General features: G+C 38.5%; 2 protein-coding genes across 3 annotated transcripts; one reads left to right on the top strand and one right to left on the bottom strand.

Annotated features, from left to right (window-relative positions):
• Positions 1-858: 858 nt before the first annotated feature.
• Positions 859-6,211, top strand: prf1.5 (perforin 1.5). The gene is made up of 5 exons (XM_003446129.5): positions 859-1,293; positions 1,529-1,803; positions 1,978-2,249; positions 2,449-2,590; positions 2,709-6,211. Exons 2-5 carry the CDS (start codon positions 1,534-1,536, stop codon positions 3,594-3,596), a joined length of 1,572 nt encoding a protein of 523 aa, XP_003446177.1. The 5' UTR covers positions 859-1,293; positions 1,529-1,533; the 3' UTR covers positions 3,597-6,211.
• On the bottom strand, positions 5,506-18,551 carry smarcad1a (SNF2 related chromatin remodeling ATPase with DExD box 1a). 2 transcript variants are annotated; one of them, XM_005452096.4, is made up of 23 exons: positions 18,094-18,551; positions 17,280-17,418; positions 17,054-17,174; positions 16,444-16,513; positions 16,079-16,173; positions 15,681-15,782; positions 15,046-15,124; positions 14,188-14,936; positions 13,596-13,792; positions 12,437-12,527; positions 12,043-12,142; positions 11,724-11,783; positions 11,340-11,415; positions 11,061-11,196; positions 10,828-10,959; positions 10,307-10,402; positions 9,829-9,946; positions 9,591-9,706; positions 8,839-9,027; positions 8,621-8,739; positions 7,874-8,056; positions 7,541-7,650; positions 5,506-6,617 (listed from the first exon to the last, which is right to left on the bottom strand). In XM_005452096.4, exons 1-23 carry the CDS (start codon positions 18,197-18,199, stop codon positions 6,556-6,558), a joined length of 3,246 nt encoding a protein of 1,081 aa, XP_005452153.1. In that variant the 5' UTR covers positions 18,200-18,551; the 3' UTR covers positions 5,506-6,555. The 2 variants fall into 2 exon arrangements, with proteins under 2 accessions (XP_005452153.1, XP_019221557.1); XM_019366012.2 differs by lacking the exon at positions 18,094-18,551 and adding an exon at positions 17,968-18,092.
• Between the last annotated feature and the right edge of the window lie 2,934 nt (positions 18,552-21,485).

Raw genomic sequence — 21,485 nt, 5'->3', positions numbered from 1 at the left:
ATCATACACAGGAACTTGAAAGTGCAGTGCAGACCTCAGTGCTTCACTAAAACAACATGAAAGACAAAAATCTTATATACACAGCAGTGTCCAACACAATTCAAGTACTTGTGGGCCAGTTCATGTGAATCTGGGATGGGGTAATCAGTGAAGGCCGACATTAAAACAAACACAGGATTATTAGAGAGATCAAGGTCAGATCTTGCTTGCACATTTGCCTCAAATAAAACATTTAATTCAGTTTTACTTTATACTTTGTCATGGTCAGCAAGGAAACAGCCCTCACAAAAGATCAGGGTGTGTATGAAATTTTTTTCATGATACAACAAATGAATTTGTGCTAAATCTTTGACCTGATACAAAGCATATTTAATTGGAACTTTATAGTATACCTGCTTTATAGTTTGTATAGTATAAAGTGTAAAGAACAAAATTTTAACACTGAAGGGAACTTACACTAGGAAAACTTGCATAAATCTGTGGCACCACACAAAGTATTCTTTATTCAAATATGAACTGAAATGAAATCTCTCTACCTCTTACACTGAATGAAACCTTTTGCATAAAGACATGTTTCTCTCCTTTGTCCTCACTGAGAAAAAACCACAAACACGCCACCCACATCCAGAAATAGACAGTGGCAAAGCTGAGCTCATGGTTTTGCTAAGGTTATCAGCACACAGACAGGCCAGCTCAGACATTATGTGAACGAAAGCACAGATTCAGTCCAGCAGACATACACCCGTGCACTGTACACTCACATGTACAAACATACATAAATACACACCCATTTCCCGTAAAGACTGCTCAGACCACTGTTCATCTTTTCTCTCGTGACTACACAAAATTTCCCTCCCCCACAAATGCACATGCACGTGCACACACATACAGGGCTGTGAGGGATTTACAGAACTGGGTCTTGAGAATAAAAACAAACCCGCTCATGCTGAGGAAATTGGGAAGGCCTTGGGGTAGAGAGGGAGAGAGACAGAGTGGGAGAGAGCAGCATAGCCAGGCAACTCCCTCCATGGTTTTTTCAAAAGGCAGATGATAGACCAAAGTGTGCACGCAGCAGGCTTCCAGCACAGCCTCTCAGCAACGCTAAGGCTCGTCCAACCGTGATTTTATTTCCAGCAGGATCGAGACGTCAGCCTGAGGTTCCATTGTTTACAGCGAGCTGTGCAATCAACGGTGCAAATAAGGAGGGGGACTTAAAATCAAGAGATTTATTTTGACTGTGGAAAAAATACTGGACAACGACGAAACGTAGAGGACAAAGAAAGCTAGGACAAGGTAAGAATGTATGCCACTAATGTGCACATTCTCAGCTTTAACAAAATATCTGTGGCCTGATTACAGCTTATATATTTAAGAGGATTAGAAGCCCATCTGCATTTACATCAAAAAATTGTCATTTTCTTTATTTCAAAGGAAAATAATTCAGTTACAAAAATGTGCTTATACAACGTAACCATTAAAATCCACTGACCCCCTTTCCCCCCCCTCTCTGTATTGTGTTACCTTTAAGTAACCATGTGTGCAGGAGGATACCAGCAGAGACATATTTTCCTGTTTATGTTGGCTTTGCCAATTATGCTGGAAGACTGCAGGGTCCAGGCCTGTCGGAGTGGCACAGGGTCACAGTGTGAGAAAGCTCCTTTTGTACCGGGCCACAATCTGGCTGGAGAAGGCTTTGACGTGGTGCGGATGCGTCGGACAGGAGCATATGTCATCAATGTCAAAGCCCACCTAGCTGACAACCACACCTGTACACTGTGTCCGAACCGATTCCAAAAAGGAGAGGTGAAAACATGAAACCTACTGCTTAACCTTCTCACTCTTTATCAGCCTCAAGTTCATTCCTTCACCCAGTTTTTTTTCTGTACTTTCCCTGCATTTTCCCTCCCCCTCAACTTCCTATATTTTCCTCCACCACCTGCATCCCGCTCCACTTCCTGTCTTTCATCTGCTCCACAGATTCAGAGACTCCCAGCTTCAGTGCTTGACTGGCGTCCCTTCAGCCGCTGCTCTAAGCAGCTTTCCAGTGCACTTCACCACTCTGTGGACTCCCTGCTGCGCAGCTCCAACTCGCTGGTTAACAACAACTGGGATTTGGGTTTGAGCCTTGACAACATTGGAAAGGCAGTTCTGGGAGGAAGCCGCTCAGATTTAGCAAAGTTTGCACGTTCGCAGCACAGTGTGGACAAAGCCACTTTTGCCATTCATGAAATCAGTTGCACCTATTACAGGTAAAGCAACACAGGCTCATCCTTTCAGTTGTATGTGCTACAACTGAAAGGATGACCTCAATTGCAACGTGAGAGAAATGTTTACTTTTTGAATTGTTGGACTCAGTGGACTGAGCTGCTTATCGTCCCTCCTACAGAAAAGCAAGGTTCAGTTGCTGTTGTGTCATGATTGAACTCCACATGCCTTTTGTTTTTGCAGCTACAGGCTGGCTGATCATCCACCGCTGAGTGCAGAGTTCACAAAGCATCTCAAGAGACTCCCACAGAGTTTAAACACAAGCCAGAACAGAGCCCTATACAGACGGCTAATAGACACTTATGGAACACACTATATACACCAGGTCTGTGAAACTGCTGGATACACAGGGGTTTCATGCTGCAGTATGTAGGCTGTAGAAAGCATTTCTGGTGCAAAATAATGGTGATGTTATAATGCATTCTATTACTGTTTTGTGTTAGGTCCAGCTCGGTGGTAAGGTGAGGCGAATCACTGCCTTCAGGACCTGCCTGGCCACCCTGAAGGGCTTTTCAGAGGCAGAGATCAAAAACTGCCTGAATGTTGAACTCCGTATGGCATTGGGTTTCCTCCCTGCCAATGCATCTTTCTCCAACAGGTGTGACAGCCTCCTTAAAGGCAACATGAGCATGGGCTTTTACCAAGGCTTCATGACCCATAAGATTGAGGTTACTGGAGGAGAGAGGTACTTCCCTGACATCCTCTACCAGCAGGACCCATCTGAAGCCTACCACAGCTGGATGAACAGCCTTCATGACAACCCCGATGTGGTTTCTTATGCCATCTTCCCTCTGCATCACTTGGTGGAGGATTCACAAATCAGCGCTAATCTGATCAGGACTGTCTCAGAGTACATAAAAGAGAACCAGCTGAAGGAAGACCAACTTGGTTTCAAGAACTGCTCACCGACTCCCAACCTGGACCATAATTGTTGCCCTTTAAGGGCTGGTAGAGGAACTCTCCAACTGGAGATTCACAGAGCTGCAGGCCTGAGGGCAGACACCTTCACAAAAACAGATGCCTATGTGAAGATCTTCTACAATGGCATATATGAAGAGACTGACACGGTGATGGATGACAATGACCCGATATGGAATGCCACCTATGACTTTGGCTCAGTGGAACTGGGTCAGGAGTTGAGGTTTGAAGTCTGGGATAGGGACGTGCTCTACAATGATATTGCAGGGAGGTGTATTGTGTTTCCAGAGCGAGGAACTCATTCCTTAAGCTGTCAGCTGCGCAAAGGAGTTCTCTATTTCACCTACAGAATCAAATGTGATGCTCACTTGACAGGATATAGGTGTGGACGATACTCCCCCAATGCTGAGTAGATTAGCTATGGATTTACAGTACAGTGCAAAAGTCTGTACCTCATTTCTTATTTTCTCCATATTTTGCTACAAAAACAGGAATTAGGTGCAGCAACATACAAGATCAACATTTATTAAAAAATCCAAGACAAAATAAGGGTTTGTACATTTGTAATGAGCTTAAAAGTCAATATTTGGAATGACCACCTGTAGTCTTCAACACAGCCTGAATTCTGTTAGACAAGCTTTCTTGGCATTTCTTTAAGTAGCCTTCAGGAGTAGATCTCCAGGCTTCTTGAAGGACATTCCAGTGCTGTACTTTGTATGTTGGCTGCTTTTTGCTCTGTTCTCTGTCAAGATGATCCCCAGACTGCTTCAATATTGTTGAGGTCCAGGTTCTGATCTATGACTGAGTGTTTGTGTGTTTTTCTATCCATGCATGCTTTTACTGCATGCATAGACAGAATATTGTCATGCTAAAAAAAATAAGCTGTGGCCATTCAGACGGTTTTCCAAAACCACTGGTTACAACGCAGCCCCAAACCAAGTCAGTCTCTCCACCATGTCTTACAAATGGCTACCTGTTGCTTTTAATTTTCAGTCCAGTTCTTGTTTAATTGGTCATGCCCCAGCCTTTAATCTTTCCCTTACTTGAACAGCTCCTCGACAGCCATTTTTCTCTCGAGACCATTTCTGATGATGCTTCAGCGACTGGTCGATGGATAAACTGAAAAAGCAGATTTCTCTCTCAGATACCATCTCAGGTCTTTGACTTATTTAAGTCCTATTTTTAAGGACACACTGCACAACATGCTGAAATATGTCAAGTTTTAGCTGTTTCTCTCAAAATGCATCATCTTTGACATTTGCAAACTAAAGAAATTATATTATACATACTATAAAAATTATATGTTTTTGTGAAAGCAGTCTAGTAACAAAATGGCTAAAGACAACTTAAAACTGTTTCTTTGCCGAGCTATCGGTGCATAGACAGTACTGGAATAGGGGCTTTTTATTATGCTTGAATGAGCCATGGGCAGTGTTGCATGGTACAAGGACTGGACTTTAAATGAGTGTCCAAATAAAAACCAAGACACTTTAAAAATTACAATAAACTCTTGGAAACAAAAAACGAATTAGATATGGCTCAAGACTTTTGCACAGTACTCTATATAATCATCTGGTGGTTCTGTTTTCCAAGACATTAAGTCCTTCTTGTGATTTGCCTATATGACAGAACAACTTGGTAAAATGTGCACCAACATTTTTGCTGACCTTCAGGGGTGATCCAGTTTGATGGGGTATTTGAGCACATTTTTACAGGAACAAATTTTTCCTAATTTTTTAATCTGAAATGAATGCATTATAATGATATACAGATATAATGAATGATAAAGTGTGCAATTGTACATTATATTGTATTGATACATTTTGACAGCTTACTTGTTGTTAGTCTTCTATAGACATGTCAGCAGCATTTTTGTATATACCAAAATGAAAAAAAAAATGATTCAAGACATCACCAGTTTCACCAGTACCCTTGAGTTTTCTTAAGCCTGTTGGAACTGTCTACATCAGCGAGTTGATAACAAGGTAACAATACACACTTATACAAACAATTATTTTCGGAAAAAATATCAGAGCTCCCAATTTCAGTTTATTAGTAATTTCTTATATTATTGCTCTGTGATTATTTTGGCACTCTTTCATTAGATTAATCAAAGAATCTTTTACTGTTTCCCCAAATGAAAAATTGGAAATGTAATTATATTTCAGCATAGAAGCCTTTATGAAATGTATACTACTACAGACCGTTACCAACTCTGGCTTTGGGAGGATCTTTGTGATCTCTGATAGAAAAATAATAGTTTAAAAAAAAAATTGTCATTGGCTCCCTCTACTGGTGCATTGTTACAGACACCACACAAACAATTATTCCAATATTTATTATTCAGTTTTGACAGGAAACTAAAAAAAAACAAACAAACATACAAATGACTTAGTAAAAGCTTTTACAGTAACACTTTTACAATAACAACACATTATCTACTTATACAGCACACTAATGCGGCAGCTGCTTTATTAAATCGAAAAGTCTTCTCTCGGCCCGATAATTAAAAGAGTAGAAACAGCTATGAAAGAAATTCAAGCACCATAGGTTTTTTCTTACATACTAGGATAATTAAAATATCTGTATGCTTGATGCAGTCTGCCTTTCCTAAATATGCAATTAGAATATGACAACAGGATGAAATGTAAGACATTACACTTAACACTGACAGAGTCCAAATGCATGTGATGCAGCCACAAATTTTAAATCAGAAATGGTAGAGTAATTTAAGGTGAATATCATTTTCAGTATACTTGCTATTTGAACTGTATTTTTCTGAACACGCAAACATATGTAACACTGTATGGACCGACGGGTAAAAATATATCCACCATTCTCCATGCTCGAACCTTTTTCTTTAAGTCCTAGATTTTGAAATATTTCCTGTATCAAAGTTTGGCAAGTAAGCATCATTCTCCTTACCACTATGTTACTTTTATCTGAATGTGAGCAGTGCAACACTGCATATGTTTAAACTGAAATGACACTTTAATTCTGTCAGACCAGTGTGATAGTGTACTTTAAATGCCTTTTTATTACTAAAGATTTAAAAATCACACTCTTTCAAGTTTTTACTGCTTGGTACACTTACAAAATGCAGAGGCTAAAATGCAGTTTATACTGGTCTTGTAGTCAAAGTGAGAGCAAAAACTGTGCGTATGTAAAAACTGTTTTAGGCACAGCTGCCATGTCACACTGTAAATCTGATCTATCGGATTTCAGTGTTTGCATGGCAGTTTATGGTTTACAGCAGTTCTCAAGTACAGACACAATGGTGTTAGCTCAGTCAGAATACTCAAGTCTTCCCAAAATCTCAGGAGACCCCATACAAATGCATTTGTACAGTTTCAAGTTTCGCATGTTTGTGTATCACAGTCCCAGTGAGGCTTTGATCAAAGATGCCATATCCTCAGGTATGGTCCCCTCAACACCTAAAGGACAAATCATTTGTTAGCATTATTTTTGCATTATCCTAACCAACTTGGCTAACCTATTCCAGTTAACAAAAGGCAGGCTACACACTGCAAAAAAATATCTAAATTTTCCTGTGAGTTATTTTCTCAATCCTCATTATTGTTTGCACTTCACCTGCCTAATAATGTTAATCAATTTCCCACATTTTTCACAATAAAATCAGGTTAATCCAATAACTGCTCCTGGAATTCATGCACTTTTCTTGACATTACATAAATGTTACAGATTGAAAAAAAACAAAAAAAAAAAAACCCCAAAACATTTTCTTTTTAGTTTTTAAAGTCAGCTGGAGTTTTAGCAGAAATCAAAAGCACATATTTACAGATGTAGACACTGCAGTCAGAGGCTTGCACCCTTTATCTGACAAAAATATATTGTGCACATAAGCTAAAGATAGCGGCCGTGGTGTGTAAAAATGTCACTCAGAGACAGAAAGAAGCAGAACAGAGTATCGATCTGGGTGTTTACTTGCAAGATACAGAGAAAGAGGACGCCTCTTTCTCTGTATCTTGCGAGATGGCCAGACAGTATTATTTGCTAAAATATAAATTCAAATCCCCCAGAGTTTGAGGGGGGAAAGAATTTACCAAAAAACTGTCAAAGTTGGGCCATCACGCTGGGAAGCAGCGCAATAATCTCTCTGACCATTTGGTGAGTTTATTGTGAAAGCAGCTAAACATGTTTAAAACAGAAGCACACTTTGGGCCTTAAAGGCCAGAACTTCTTAATGAAATCCTCACTACTGTTTTTTTATGTTTTGAGTATTTTGTTCATGTTTATTTTAAAAATCGAAACAAATGCATTTATCTAATTTAATTTATCTACTAGAGAAACCTTCGGTGAAAATAGGTACAGTACATATCTTTAAATATCTCCTTACTTTGTTCAGATGAGGTCATGTCCTGCTCCAGCTTTAGTTTCTTGTTGCCCAGTTGCAGGATGCAGTCCTCTATAGTGTCCTTACTGATCAGCTTAATCACCTGTACAGTTCTGATACACAGAAGTAGATCCATCACTACACACTGCATGTGCACAACCATGTACACCCAAGGAGGTCCTGTAATTGCAATTACTAACCACAGAATGTCCTCCCAACAGAACCTGCATTGATATTGCAAAACTCTTTTCTGCCCAGTTACTGACATGATAAGGCACAATCACAAGATATTATTGAGTAAAATATATCTAGGATTGCACACAGATTCCATCTAACCTGGTCTGGCCCACACGGTGACACCTGTCCTCTGCTTGTTTGTCATTGTAGGGATTGCAGTCGATGTCATGTAGGATGACAACGTTAGCTGAGGTCAGGTTTATGCCGAGGCCGCCAGCACGGGTTGACAGCAGGAACACAAATATGTCAGGGTCTGTGTTGAACTCATCAATCAACACAATCCTGAAGGAGAAAGAAAACATTGTAACAGCTACAGGTGGGTACACGCTGAATTGAACAGACATTGCTTCCATTTCCCTCAATTTGACACATTTTTACCTGATGCAACAGCTAGAATAACAGATGTGCTAAACTTTTGAAACAGCTTAAACTTTAACAAACGCTTCTGCAGGATTTAAAGTGCTTTTACTGTAATGTAATATCTGTTGTTGTTGAAGTTCCAGTCAAAGTGTCTGTACAGACATCCACATGTGCACAAACTTGACCTTTAGATATAAAATTTAAATCACGTTACGACTTTATTCTACTGGTTTGCAGAACATAGAATATAACTAGAATCTAAGGAGCTTGGGAAGAAAAGTGACTGGACTTCTTGAAAGAAAGAAGTTTAAAGAAGTCTAGTCGCTTTTCTTTCCAAGCTCCTTAGATAAGCATGACCTATATGACTGAGAACCACAAGAATGAAGTCCAATAAATAATTTTAAAGGACAAGATTTTGACTTAATAACATCAAATGCTTGATGCCTTGTTAGCTACAATGATCTTATTTCAATATTTGAAACCCACCTGTCCGCTATGGGTGTGGATCCATCCAGCCTGATGTAACGATGCATAAGATGTTTCAGCAGCACTTCCACAATATCAAGCATCATGGTGAACTGACTGAATAATACCACTCGGTCCCCCTGTATCATGACAGGAAAGTTGTGCTGTAAAAAAATCTTAAACCTATGCTCCAAAAATCAAAAACGCAGAATGAAATGGTTTGGTATCTTTCTATCTACCTTCTCTTTAAGTGAGGCCAGCAGCTTTGTAAGGTGGTGGAATTTTCCAGAGTCAAACAGGAGATCATTTTCAAGCTGGTAGGAGCTGATGGTCGAGTACTGCTGGCACAGACGATGCAGCTCAAAATCTGACATCACCTCCATGTCCTCCTGTATCAGAACAGGATCTGCATCAAAGTGTGTTGGCTCCTGAGGAGAGAGAAAAAGAGACAACCCAAAATGTATGAAAATGTACTAATGCAACAGCTTCACGGTTTCCAGCTTGTGTTGGAGTGAAAGTCCAGCATTCAGCTAGTCAACAGTGTACCAGGATCCAAAAAAATGATGATGGCAAAGAAATCTAAATGTTTGGTGTTGTGAGCCAAATCTGCAAGCTAAATATCACAACTTGAAGTTTCTGGATAACAGAATGAAAAACTAGAATGTCAATAAGGTTGTTGTAATGAGTGAAGTAGAGAAAGTGATGTTTTCATGTCATTGGTTGTATTGAACAAATGACTAATGAGAATCAAATTCCCTTGAAAACCACCAAACGTGACATTGAACTTGAACACTATCAGCAAAGACTTATTAGGTGATCACTGTGTGCAACTTTCACAAAAACAATGAGTCCTCCAGAACATAGTAGTGATTCTTCGGAAATGTGGACGGAGGGCTCACTGTCTTAGCATGAGCTAATCGATAGTTCAGCCAACAAGACAAACAAAACACAATAAAGAACACAAACAGTGGTTGTCGGGGAGTATCCTCACCTTGAGCATAAGCTTGCTCATGGCTTTTAGTTTTTCAGTGGTGTAGTACTGTCTATGAAGCAGAGGGTGGTTGGCCATCTTCCTCAGCTGCATCATCACATTACACAACTCTCGCTCTGAAGAGAAGATGCATGTCAGAAATTATTAATCAAACATCGTTCTATGTTACTGTAAAATAGTATCCCCAGTTATACTAAAGAGCACTAATTCCACCCAGTTCATTTAAAATGGGGCTTACTTTCGCCATTCGTGGTGGATTTGAGTTTCTGAAAGAGGTTCTGGTACAGACCCTGCTGTTTCTCACTCATTGAGCAGAACTCCACCTTCTCTTCCTTTGCTGGAAGCTGCTGAAGGACCTTGGGGGGAAAAAGAAGCACCATTAGTTATACAGTATATATAATCCCTGTAAATGTGTATGATTAAAACTACTGACAAAAAGATTGAAATGCACAACAGCATCCATTTTTTTCCTGCAAGCTTATCTTCTAGCCAAATAGTCATTGAAATAAGATCAACTCCAGACAAGAAGGAGTTTCATAGAAACTGTTTGAATATTTATTTAATTCTAACTCAATTATGACTTGAATATGAAGTTCATTACTATTAAGAGTTTAACACATTTTGGGCAAAAAAACTAAAGCTGTACTGCAGGCTTTCATTCCAAATACTTGAAATTCTCATAATCCTTGTACAGTAACTTTCCCAGATTAACTGACCTCGCTCTTGAGCCGTCGGAGGATGAAAGGTTTCATGATGAGTTTGGCCTGAGAAATACGATCCCTCTCGAAACGACTCTGCTCTTCATGTGATTTCTAACAGACAATGTAACAAGCAATTTGAGTCAGATAGGAGATAGAACAATGACACACGCTACTCCTAAACAGATTTTGCTTGTTCTTCTTGCACTGTTTTAACCTGTGAAGCAGAAGATCATGACATCTGTCTGTCAATAAAGTGAAAACCAGGGGACAATAAATAATCAGTTAATTTCAGAGGTTCAAGTGTATTTTCGAACCCTGTTCCTTAATGCAGCACCTGTTTTGGTATTTGAGCTGTTTTAATCACTCAAATTCTTATTAAATAAGAGAAGACATGACCGACTATAGTTTAACATAAGAAGAAAGAGAAAAGAGTTGTATTTTCTTGTAATTCTGGAGTTATTAATGCTTAAAAAGTAAAAAACAAAACAAAAAAACACTTCTTCTGTCAAAACAAACTTAACTTGACAGACACTTACCATAGAAAACATTTTTGAGAGCTGGGTAGTGGAGCTGGAGAACATAGATGGCATGATGAAGTTCAGCAGAGACATCAGCTCTAAGAGGTTGTTCTGTAACGGAGTTCCTGTCAGCAGCAAGCGATGCTCTGTCTACAGGGAACCAGACAGAAACCGAACCCCGTTAGGCGCAACAAAGAAAAACCACAGTGGTGTTAAAAAAAAAGAAGAAGACTACACAGAGGTCAGCTTACATTAATAGCCATAAGATGCCGATAGCGCAAAGAGTTCATGTTCTTCAGCATGTGGCCTTCATCAAAAATGGCATATTTCAGCTGCAGCTTACGAAATAGGCTGCGGTCGCTGTCGTTTCCTATTGCCAAGTTATAACTGTAAAACAAACAAATGAAATAAAAGCAAAGGTATGAGTGAAAAGTTTCTATAGGTTGCTCCAGGAGCTCATACTTCACTGCACTAATTCGATCTCCTGGTAGCATGTTTGCTAAAATGATGAGTGATCTGTGTTTGCTTACGTGGTCACAATGACATTGAAGTCAACATCTCCATTCAGGATGTCATGTTTGAGGTAGCGACGATCTTCTATAGATCCTATACAGAATAAAGGAACACAAACACAATGCTTTGTTTACAAACTGAGGAAATGTTCACAGATTTTTAAGCAAGGCCAGATACAAACATTCTGAAGCAAAAATCAAATACACAATTAAAAAAAAATTTTTTTTTAAAGGTGCAAGTGCACACAGCAGACATGTGACATCAAACTAAACTTCTAACAATCACCTCAGATTATGCATATTTACAAGTGAACATCATGCATCCACAGAACAAAAATCATCAAGTTCCTAAAACTGTTTCAGTTTTATTTTCTAGCAAAACTAATTTAACTGTAACCTTACCATAATAGACGAGAACTTTGAGATCTGGACACCAGAGTTTCATCTCTCTGACCCAGTTATCTACCAGACAGATTGAAAACAACACAGGTCAGAAATAATCATTTCCTTAGGTTTTATATAAATAAAAGGATTCAGATCAAAATATTGAAGTTTGTACCTTAAATGTTAATGAAGATAAAAATCTGTATGTATATTGTTCTGTTACAATTTTCAAGTTATAATTTCAATAAAGTATCTATCTATGTGGACTATTATTCAAGCTGAAGATTACACGGTATAAAGTGAAGTGGCAAAGCGCATGACATGTGGAGTTCATTACCCAGTGTAGAAGAAGGCACAGTGATGAGGTGAGGCCCTTCAATACCATTCTGGTACAGCTGAGCTAGAAATGCTATAGCCTGGATAGTTTTCCCTAAACCCTGCAGGTTGGACAGTGAAAGAGACAAAGCGATACAATCAGACATGAGACACAAAGAGTAGCAACAATGTTCAAACATTTATGTTTGAACACTGTTGTTTCTCAACAATATTAAGAACAAAATGTTGACCAACTGCACAAAACAGTCTTCTCTTGCCATTTTTAGGCTAAAACAACACATTTGCTTTAAATCAGTATCCTTATTTATACTTTTTGGGGAGGAAAAAAAACAAACTTATACCTGGGACCTGTTGGATTTAACATTTAACAACAGGTCCCAAGCTTATTGCCTCACCATTTCATCAGCGAGGATACCGCTCAATTTGTGTTCGTGAAGAAGCAGCAGCCACTTTAGCCCAATTAGCTGATAGGGTTTCAGCTGGAACCTGAAGAACAACAATAATTACAGACTGAGAAAAAGAACTTGGTCTGTCTTTTTTTTCCCAAACACACTCTGACTCACTAAGTTGTAATGCATAATTTATGGAAAAAATGATGAAAAGCTGTTATAATAGCAGTTAAGGCAAAGTTCATTCTGAGGTCACAAATCACCTCAGTCTTCCTACACTGGTTCCTACACTGGTTGCAAATTCTGCACTTTCCTTCCAACATCGGAGAGATATGTTAAAGATCAGCGTTCAGCTTTCACTCAGTAGCAAAAACATTCAGACATTTCTTTCTAATACTCAGCACATTATACTCGCCTATTTTTTGTAACACATTTGCTTGTTTTATACATTGAAATGACAACAGAAAGCCTCCTTTATCAACTTACAAAATATTTTTTAAAGTTCTGTAAAGACATTTTAAACAATCTTGCTCATAATAAAGAACTGATTTTTTTATTACAAATTTCAATATTTTGGTTACAAATTATTGAAGCAATTGACAGTACTGCACAAATATCTTGAACTGACCCTCATCTTTTTATATTTTCCAAGGAAAATGGGAATAATTGCAGAGATATATTCAATAATTGTGCAAACAAAAAGACCCATCAGAAAATATAGCATGAAAAGTACAAACAGTGACTGCAGTGGAGACTTTTTTTTTTAAACACTGTTTCACTTCAGCTCTTTATATGTTGTAACTTCATTCTTCCCCATGGCTGACAGATGAACTAATAACAGTACATGCAAGAGCGGCCCACAGACCGGCTGTACCACATATTTTTGACACTTGCCCCGATTTGACAACAGACACTCTCTGCAGATAGTCTGAAGCTGCCCACAACAGCCCACACACTACCACCACTGAACTACTATTTCCCCATTATTCTTCAACACAGCCTGAACTCTCTGAGACAGTTTTCTTTTAATTTCTAGAAGTACGTTTCAGAATATTTTCTTTGAACCCTTGCATTAGAATCTGATGTTGGTTGGTTATACTACACAAAAAACTTAAGAAATTTAAGATGGTTCACAAACCGTTTCCAAGAATTACACTGTACTCACTGAGTGTTGAGCACTCTGGGCTGTTTCATGGCTCCTGTCCCTTTCTCCATCACTTGAGTGACTTGTTTGACCATTTTTGATGAAATCGTCTCACATTTGGACATCAGCCCCAGGACAACCTTCCTCTCCTTGAGGACGACTCTGCAGCCCAGCAGCAAGTCTTCTGAAAGTCCATTGTTCTTATTGAGAGCTTCAACCTGGAGGAGAAAAACATCAAACAACAATTAACATGACAAATAAATCTGACTAAATATAGAGAGGAGTCATTACTGCTCTATTTGTACACATCCTGATAAATCTTGGCTATCCATCTTTGCATATTTACCCTCTGATGATAGAAGTGTTGAGAGAAAGAAAAACTATTGTGACAAAACTATTGTGCTGAACAGAGCATGTTATCTGAAGAACCAGCCAATAAAGCATAAACAAAAGGTTGCATTCACTCAGATGATTTCAGACTGTGAATACAGCCCTTTGTTTTTATACCTCTTCTTACCAAAACTTGATCAAACTGTTTTATTTAACATAAATAACCTGCTGGAAATCTATTTGTGGTTTCATGCTTCTTGTTTAGAAACACATGGCCTCTTACCAAGCTTTTCCAGCTGTTAAAGGGTCTCAGTTCCACAATTTTCTGTGCCTTTTTAATGGAGCACCCGGACATTAGTGACAGTTCGTCTAATGATGCATCCCGGAAGAATGCAAGAATCTCCTTCTTCACTTCTGTCATGCCTACGTTAGAGTCCAGCTCATCATCTGAATCCTCAAACTCGCTGCTTACTGTGTCTTCATAGTCGTTTTCGCCCTCTGAACTGACATGTTCATCTGAGGCACGCGCCTTCCTCTTTCTCTCTGCCGCCTGCTTCTTAGCTATGCTGGTCCCACTGGCAAATCTGGACAAAGTCTGGGCAGCAGATGAAGAGGAAGAGGGCTTCAGCGAGGAAGAGGGCTTCAGCGAGGAAGAGGGCTTCAGCGAGGAAGAGGGCTTCAGCGAGGAAGAGGGCTTCAGCGAGGAAGAGGTAGTAGTTTTGTTGGCAGAGGACGATGAAGCCGCTGGACCAGATTTTTTTACAATCCAAGAAGACAGAGTGGCACTTTTCTTTTTGGAGTCTTCGTTGTCTTCCAAGTCAGAATCATCTTCACTGTCCTTTGTATTATCAGAATCATCTGTACTGTCATCCTCCGTTTCGCTGACATGGTCTTCAAACTCCTCATAATCTTGCCTCTTTTCACCATTTTTCTGGTCTTCTTGGTGGCTCAGCTTTCTCTTTGACTTGTCTTTCTTCTTTGATTTGCTGGATACCTTTCCTTCTGACCCATGCGAGCTGAAACTTGTATTATCTAATATCAGAAAACAAACAGAGGTTTCAGAACCAGTTAAGCACTTCAACATTGAATTGAAAGTACATATATACTGCTTGTTAAACAATGACAGCTGTTGTATTTGCACCTGTGTCTGTGAACATCTGTAGGACCTGCAGAGCATCTTCAAAATTCCAGTCATGCTCCTGCAGCACCATCCTTAGCTCCTACAACACAGACTACAGATCAGTCCTCAAACTAACACAAAACATTGTTTCAGAAACAGCTGTAATTTTGACCGACTTCCTTTTCTTACTATTTTGTGTCAATATAATTTGCTTTGAACTCATCTGTAAATGTTCAACTACATCTTCCCCACCTTTATTCAGTGCTTAATACATTTATTAGGGGATGAAAACAAAAGTTTCTCTTAAAGAGGTTGCACATACTGGTGGATTGACCATTGTAGAATGCAGCTGTTGTATAAACCATACACTTGGTCATGGTCTAATAAATTTGTCAAGCACTGTATGTATATTTTAAGTTTACTTGTTGGCCTTCTAGGAATGTGGCATGTAAAAAAGAAGGCAGAGCCAGTGAGAGAAGGGGGAATTGAACCAGGACACTAAAGCAAGGGTTGCCTTCTCAGCCAGCCGAACTAAAGTGGCACATTGACACATTTACTTTTCAGTGGTATTGCAGTGTTGCAGGCCATTTTATACAGTTTTTATAACATATGTTTTACATCAGTGGAAATGTTAATTGTGACATTCTCTCACTCACCACCTTATCCTGGTCAGGAAATTTCTTCTGCAGTCTTCTGACCATAGATTCCTGCTTCTCCCAGCTCAGCTCTTTGTCCTCATCTTCTTCCTCATCAGAGGCCTGTCCATTTAAAAAAAAATGTAATAAAATTACCATTTTAATTTAAAACAAAAAACAAAAACAAAAAAAAAACAACAACAAAAAACAGGAAATGTGCATTTGGCAAATTTGCATCTTGGATTAAGTCTTATCAGTTTTTGTAAATGATGCTGTTTTTCTGTTTAAAAGAAAATTAAAGTATTCTCGATGTTCTGTGCACAGTTTTCATGCTGTATCATGACTGAAGTCACCATTAGTGTTGCAAAGATGCACAATTTTTCCATTTTAAACCATTAAGACACACTTAGAAGGCTTACCGCTGATGGTTTTGTCTTCTTGCTAGGTTGAATCTCAACACTGTCTTTAGAGCTGCTGCTTCCATCCTGCTTTCTCTTCCTGCTTTGACTCGGGGCTGAGAGGACAAAACAGACAGTGTTCCTAATAAATCTAACTAATTAAGAAACAGATCTATATACTTTAATCACTTTAAGAGGATGTTATCTTTACAATAACATGCTCCCATATTTGGAATAATTATTTTTCACACCTAATAATTGCTTTTTGCTTTTACTCTTAATTACTCTCTATAAGTTTAGATTTGGTATATTCTTTGTAGAACGCTAAAGATTTCCCTTTAAGTTATAAAATAAACCTCAATATGAAAAGTAAAATAAATACTTACCTTCTTTATCACCATATTTTAAAAGGCAAGCAGCTACAGCCCCATCCAGTGTGCTTGTACTTTCAACAATCTGAACGAAAAAACCGAAGGGATCATGTCTAATGAACAGTAACTAAATTTGAAGTGGCTAATATATAAATACAGTTTTGAATCACCATTATAAATGCTACATTTGGGTAGTGTGCTGAAACTGAATTTAAGGAACAAAAACCCCCCCAAAAAAACAAAAAAAAAAAAACCAGGCAGCAGGGCTGGTTCTGATTTTTAAACACTAAATAATTTCAAAAGCATGCATAAATAATATATAACTTATTTGAGGTATTCCCTATGAAGAAGTTATATTCAACGCTAGCAGTTTACAGTCCACACACAAATTTAACTAAAGTACATGAACATGGGTTAAAGAAAATCAATCGTAAACATTAGTGAGCTTATTATTTACTGAGCAAAGAATTAGCTAAAAAATGTAGCTTGAAATGGAAAGACCATTGAGCTCGTATTGGCACCTATCCTTACTCTATACTGAAAATCAAAGCATTCAACCCTAATGTTTTATACTTGGAAACTGGCATTGATGCATAAAGAGACAAAACCTTTTATTAAGACTCACCTCCAGCGCATCCGGTCTTGTCAGCTGAGGAAACATCTCTATTAGCCTGTTCAATTTGTCATCCAATTCATTGTCCGTATCATCCAGCACTACAGTTTGGGATGCTTTACCAGCAGGCTTGCTATAAAGGAAAGATAACAACTCTAAAATATGCAGTGGATGAGTGAATGAATGCATACATTTGGGGAAAAAAAATGAATTACTAGTTAATTTAGCATATACACACTTGGATTTTTTTGTTAAAGATATCTTGGTCTTTGGTTCAGAAATGACTTCATCCTCCTCTAAATCAACAGTAAAGACTTCCTCAAAAACAACTCCTCGGGCGTGGGATTTTGGTGGGGCTTTGACAGGCTTTGTCCGGGCTGGGGGAAAAAAAAGACAGCAGAAACATGTTGGTAGATGTTTTCCTAACAGCAGACAAAGAGATTTCATTCGATATATTAAAATTAATGTTTGCAGGAAAAATATTGTCTGGTTCTTATGCAGATTTAGCAGCTAGTTTCGTTTTTCAATTTTCTGCTGCTTAACTTACAATTAGAGTGTGTCTTCGTCATGATTTGAAGACCAGTGATACTACAAATTGTATGACACCTGACTGCTTTTACGTTTTTCTTGGCAAAACATGGAACATATCCACATGCATGGAACTTGAAGTTAAAGAAGGTGGATATGGAAAGGACCAAATCCTGAAATTATGGTTGACTTGTGAACCCTGGTACACAAGACATCATCATAATACTGAGCTTAGTGTTAGTATGCTACTAAAAGATGAAGATTAGACTGACATCATCTCAAATCTCTAATAGGATTTCTGAAAAGGCTTAACATTGTTGTCTTTTATGCTGTATGTGTAATATTTGATTGTGTAAATGGCCAGCTATACATTGAAAGCATTATTTCTAAATATCTACCTTAATACTGCTGCGGAGGAAAGCCATGCTGAGCTGTTAAAGTGATACAGGTAATGCTAACGATAGCATTTCAACACATCAAGCTATCAGCAATGCAGAGCTAGCCTACATGTAGCTGCTGGTTACCTGGCTTGTTCTCCTTTTCAGACTCAAGACTTTTTGACCCGTTAACCTGGTCCTTGCTGCATGGCCTCCCCTCAAAACGGAACCGGTCTAAATTGAAGAGACTCATTTTACCAGGTCCTTTATGTGCCTGACAGCGGCACTTCTTTGTCTCGTCCTACTCAGCCGTATTTTTTTCCTGTTCAGCCGTATGAAGCACAACGTGATGCACGATGTGACAGCCCGCTAACTAGCGCCAGATATTAGCATAGAGGGTAAGAAAGCTGTGTCACACCTCCGTTTTTAACGGCATTAGCTTAAAATTGATCGGTAATGTCACACGGGTTTTGTAACAAAGAAAGCGGTTAAACTCCCGAGTTATCTATGCTGCATCCCGACTATACCCGGTTTCCCGCGAACTCCCTCGGCCCTGGAGGAATCCGAGCCGGCACAGCTCATTGGTAAAAGGAGGATGTGGGCGGAAACTCATCGGTAAGTCAAGATAGTACTCTGTAGCATACTTCCGCTTTCGCTTACATTGAGTTTTACAGGGCTAATGGTAGTGTAATAAATAAAGTGTCAGCGTCTCATCGCGGATATAAATACTTACATATGAATGCATCGGTGAGGTATCACAGTGTTTAGCGGCCCTTTCCACTAATGGGGCAGAAGAGAAGGAAGTTCATTATTTTGACGGCAGTGTCGACGTCGCTTATGAAGTCACTGATGTATAAAGATACACACCCGGTAGCACTTGTGGGTAACCATATAATTTGAATGTATGGATCATTAACTGCAATATGCACTTTGTTTTAAATTGTCTGTCTATGATTACAAAGATACAGACACGTCTTTCTAAATTGTAATTACTATTCAATTTACAGGTACTAGCCAAGCCCGTGAAATGTGTTTAGAATGGGGGTGGTCGGGCTGTACAGAGCGTTGAAAATGAGCAATTCTAAGTAAATCGTGGTGCAATAATATAATAATAATTTCCATCATGAACATCAAACTGCTGGATGTACTGTGAAAACAAATGGCATTGCATGCCTACAAGGAATGGCTGTTTTTGTGAACCCAGATTTGTCTTGGAAGGATATGTTCTGTTTTCATTATTGTATTTATTACCATCAAAGCAATAATAACCTATTTCTTCTGTGTTTAACCATCCAACACGAGAACTCTTAATGGGAAATATAAATATAAATTTATATGGGGAATATACATATTTTCCAAAGTCCAAAGTCTTCTAAATACAACAAATTTCCCTGCTCTATATGCCACTTATCCCCAGATAATACCCAATGGGTAAAATCTGGCTCTGTCAGGAGTAGGCTCTTATCCCCTGACTTGACGCATGAAGTCTTTAGAAATTCTATTTTTATTTTTATTTATTTTTTTTGTCTAAATTTTGCTTTTAAGGAGCCAGACTTTATTGTATATTTGAAATTGTGCTTGAGTAATAGTGCTCTGGGGTTTCTGAAGAGCTTTCAAGGTTTTTATTTGGACAAAGGCAGATTTTCCACTCATTTTTAGTTCAGTCCTTCCTTCTACTTTACCATTTTCAAATGAATGGAGTTTTATTGTAGTTGTTTCTTAAGCCACTTAACACTAACATGATGGCTTGACCAATGAATCATTCAAGCACAAAAATACACCTAATTGCAGGCATGAACGAGTGTTCACATAACAGACCATTTAGCAAAGAACCAATTTTGAATTTTATATTTAGGCACAAAAACACATCATTTGTTTACATTTTGGCATGGCGTGCAGTGTGTTCTTTAAAAAATCGGAAGAAACTTGGCAAGTGGAGGATAAAAGAAGTGGCAGACTTAAAAACTTCAAAAATTATAGCAGACAAACAGTATCTAAAAGTTATGTCCTTGAAAAACAGGAAAAAAAATGCAGGAAAGACCTGACACGGGGCCTGAGAGATTGATGTTGCTCTTCAGTTGATCCATATACTGTTCACCGAGGTCTCCTCAGAAATTGTTTCACTTGAAGGGTGGCTGTCAAGAAGCCGTTCTCAAAGAAGAGACAGAAAGGGTGAGGCTGAGGTTTGCCAAATTACACAAGAACTGGACTGAAAATCAGTAGCAATAGGTCTGATGGAGTGATGAATCCAAATTGCTGTCAGTATGCAGGGAGGAGGTCAGGAGTGTCTACAGCCATCTGTAAAACACAATGGAGGCTCTGCTATGGTTTGGGGCTGGATATCAGCCAGTGGTGTTGGAGATCTTACATCTTATCACAATTGCTTTAACATTAGAATTATGAATGCAGAAAAGTAAAGCCAGATTTTGATCTACCATGCAGTGCCATCTGGAAAGCATCTGATCAGGGATGCCATCACTTTTCAGCATGACAGTGAGCCCAAACACACTGCCAGTAAAAGCATACCTGGAAGGAGAGGCCAGACCTCAACATTATAAAAGCAGTGTGGGATCATCTTGAACTCAAAGCATGTTTTTTTTTTCTAATTTATTTAAGTGGTTTCACACAACTATGTTTAGTAAGTCATATGAAACATCTTAATTTTGACTTTATCTGTTATTTCAGTTAAATACTGTAAATATTCAATGCCTTTATATTAACTCAGTTTAAAAATTTAGAGTACAACAGTCAATTTCTTTGGAGTTACTCAACACAGTTGGGTGGAAACACTTGAAATAACCTTTTTAATTTTACTGAAATTACACAAATAACTCAGTTTTTGCTTTATATCCTGTATTTCCATGTACTGTACGGTTAGCAGTGTTTCCATAAATTCCTGCACCTATTTTCCCATCTTCCCAATGAAAGGGGTGGCTCAAGACTTTCGCAAAGTACTGTGTATAAACACATTTAGATCAAATGTATATATGTATTTTTATCATAAATATACAAGATGTTTAAACTTATTTTGTCCTCATGATCTGATAAATATCCCGTTACTCAGGAACCAAATCCCCCAGAGTTTAAAAAATAAAAAAAAATGAAATAGATCCAAACACTGTCACACATTCACAGATCAGCAGGTGGCAGCAAATACATTCTTTTTGAGATGGGATAAAGGACTGCAAAGTTTCCTTCACGTCCGTTTGTAACTTCAGCATCCTCTGGAGGTGTGTTCTCTTTGCTCTTATTTGAAGACCACTTTGGGAGAATACAGTTTGTTCATCCTTATATGTTAAAAAAAAACCCTATCATTATACAGCCTTAGAACTGTCAAACTAGTTCTTCTATATTAAATCTCTGTGTGCGAGGTACAGCCCATTTTAACGGGCACAGAGACAACAAAGTTGTTAAAGAAATACAAAATTTGTTCAATTCCAGGTCCATATGGGATTGTATCAAACTTTGCTATCCTAAATGTTAATTGTAAGAGAGTTAAAGTTGTTCTGCTTAACACACACACACACACACACACACAC

Source organism: Oreochromis niloticus, linkage group LG12 (assembly GCF_001858045.2).
Source record: "Oreochromis niloticus isolate F11D_XX linkage group LG12, O_niloticus_UMD_NMBU, whole genome shotgun sequence".
Lineage (NCBI taxonomy): Eukaryota > Metazoa > Chordata > Actinopteri > Cichliformes > Cichlidae > Oreochromis > Oreochromis niloticus.
The sequence above is the reverse complement of the archived record's forward strand: the minus strand, read 5'-3'. Positions and strand labels throughout refer to the sequence as shown.

Coding starts and splice junctions, on each gene's coding strand:
- prf1.5 (XM_003446129.5), top strand. CDS start 1,534: ATGTGTGCAGGAGGATACCAGCAGAGACATATTTTCCTGTTTATGTTG. Junction 1,804..1,977: donor ACCGATTCCAAAAAGGAGAG/GTGAAAACATGA, acceptor TCTGCTCCACAG/ATTCAGAGACTCCCAGCTTC. Junction 2,250..2,448: donor ATCAGTTGCACCTATTACAG/GTAAAGCAACAC, acceptor TTGTTTTTGCAG/CTACAGGCTGGCTGATCATC.
- smarcad1a (XM_005452096.4), bottom strand. CDS start 18,199: ATGAGTCTCTTCAATTTAGACCGGTTCCGTTTTGAGGGGAGGCCATGC. Junction 14,937..15,045: donor ACAGATGTTCACAGACACAG/GTGCAAATACAA, acceptor TTCTGATATTAG/ATAATACAAGTTTCAGCTCG. Junction 8,740..8,838: donor TGGCCTCACTTAAAGAGAAG/GTAGATAGAAAG, acceptor GTCATGATACAG/GGGGACCGAGTGGTATTATT.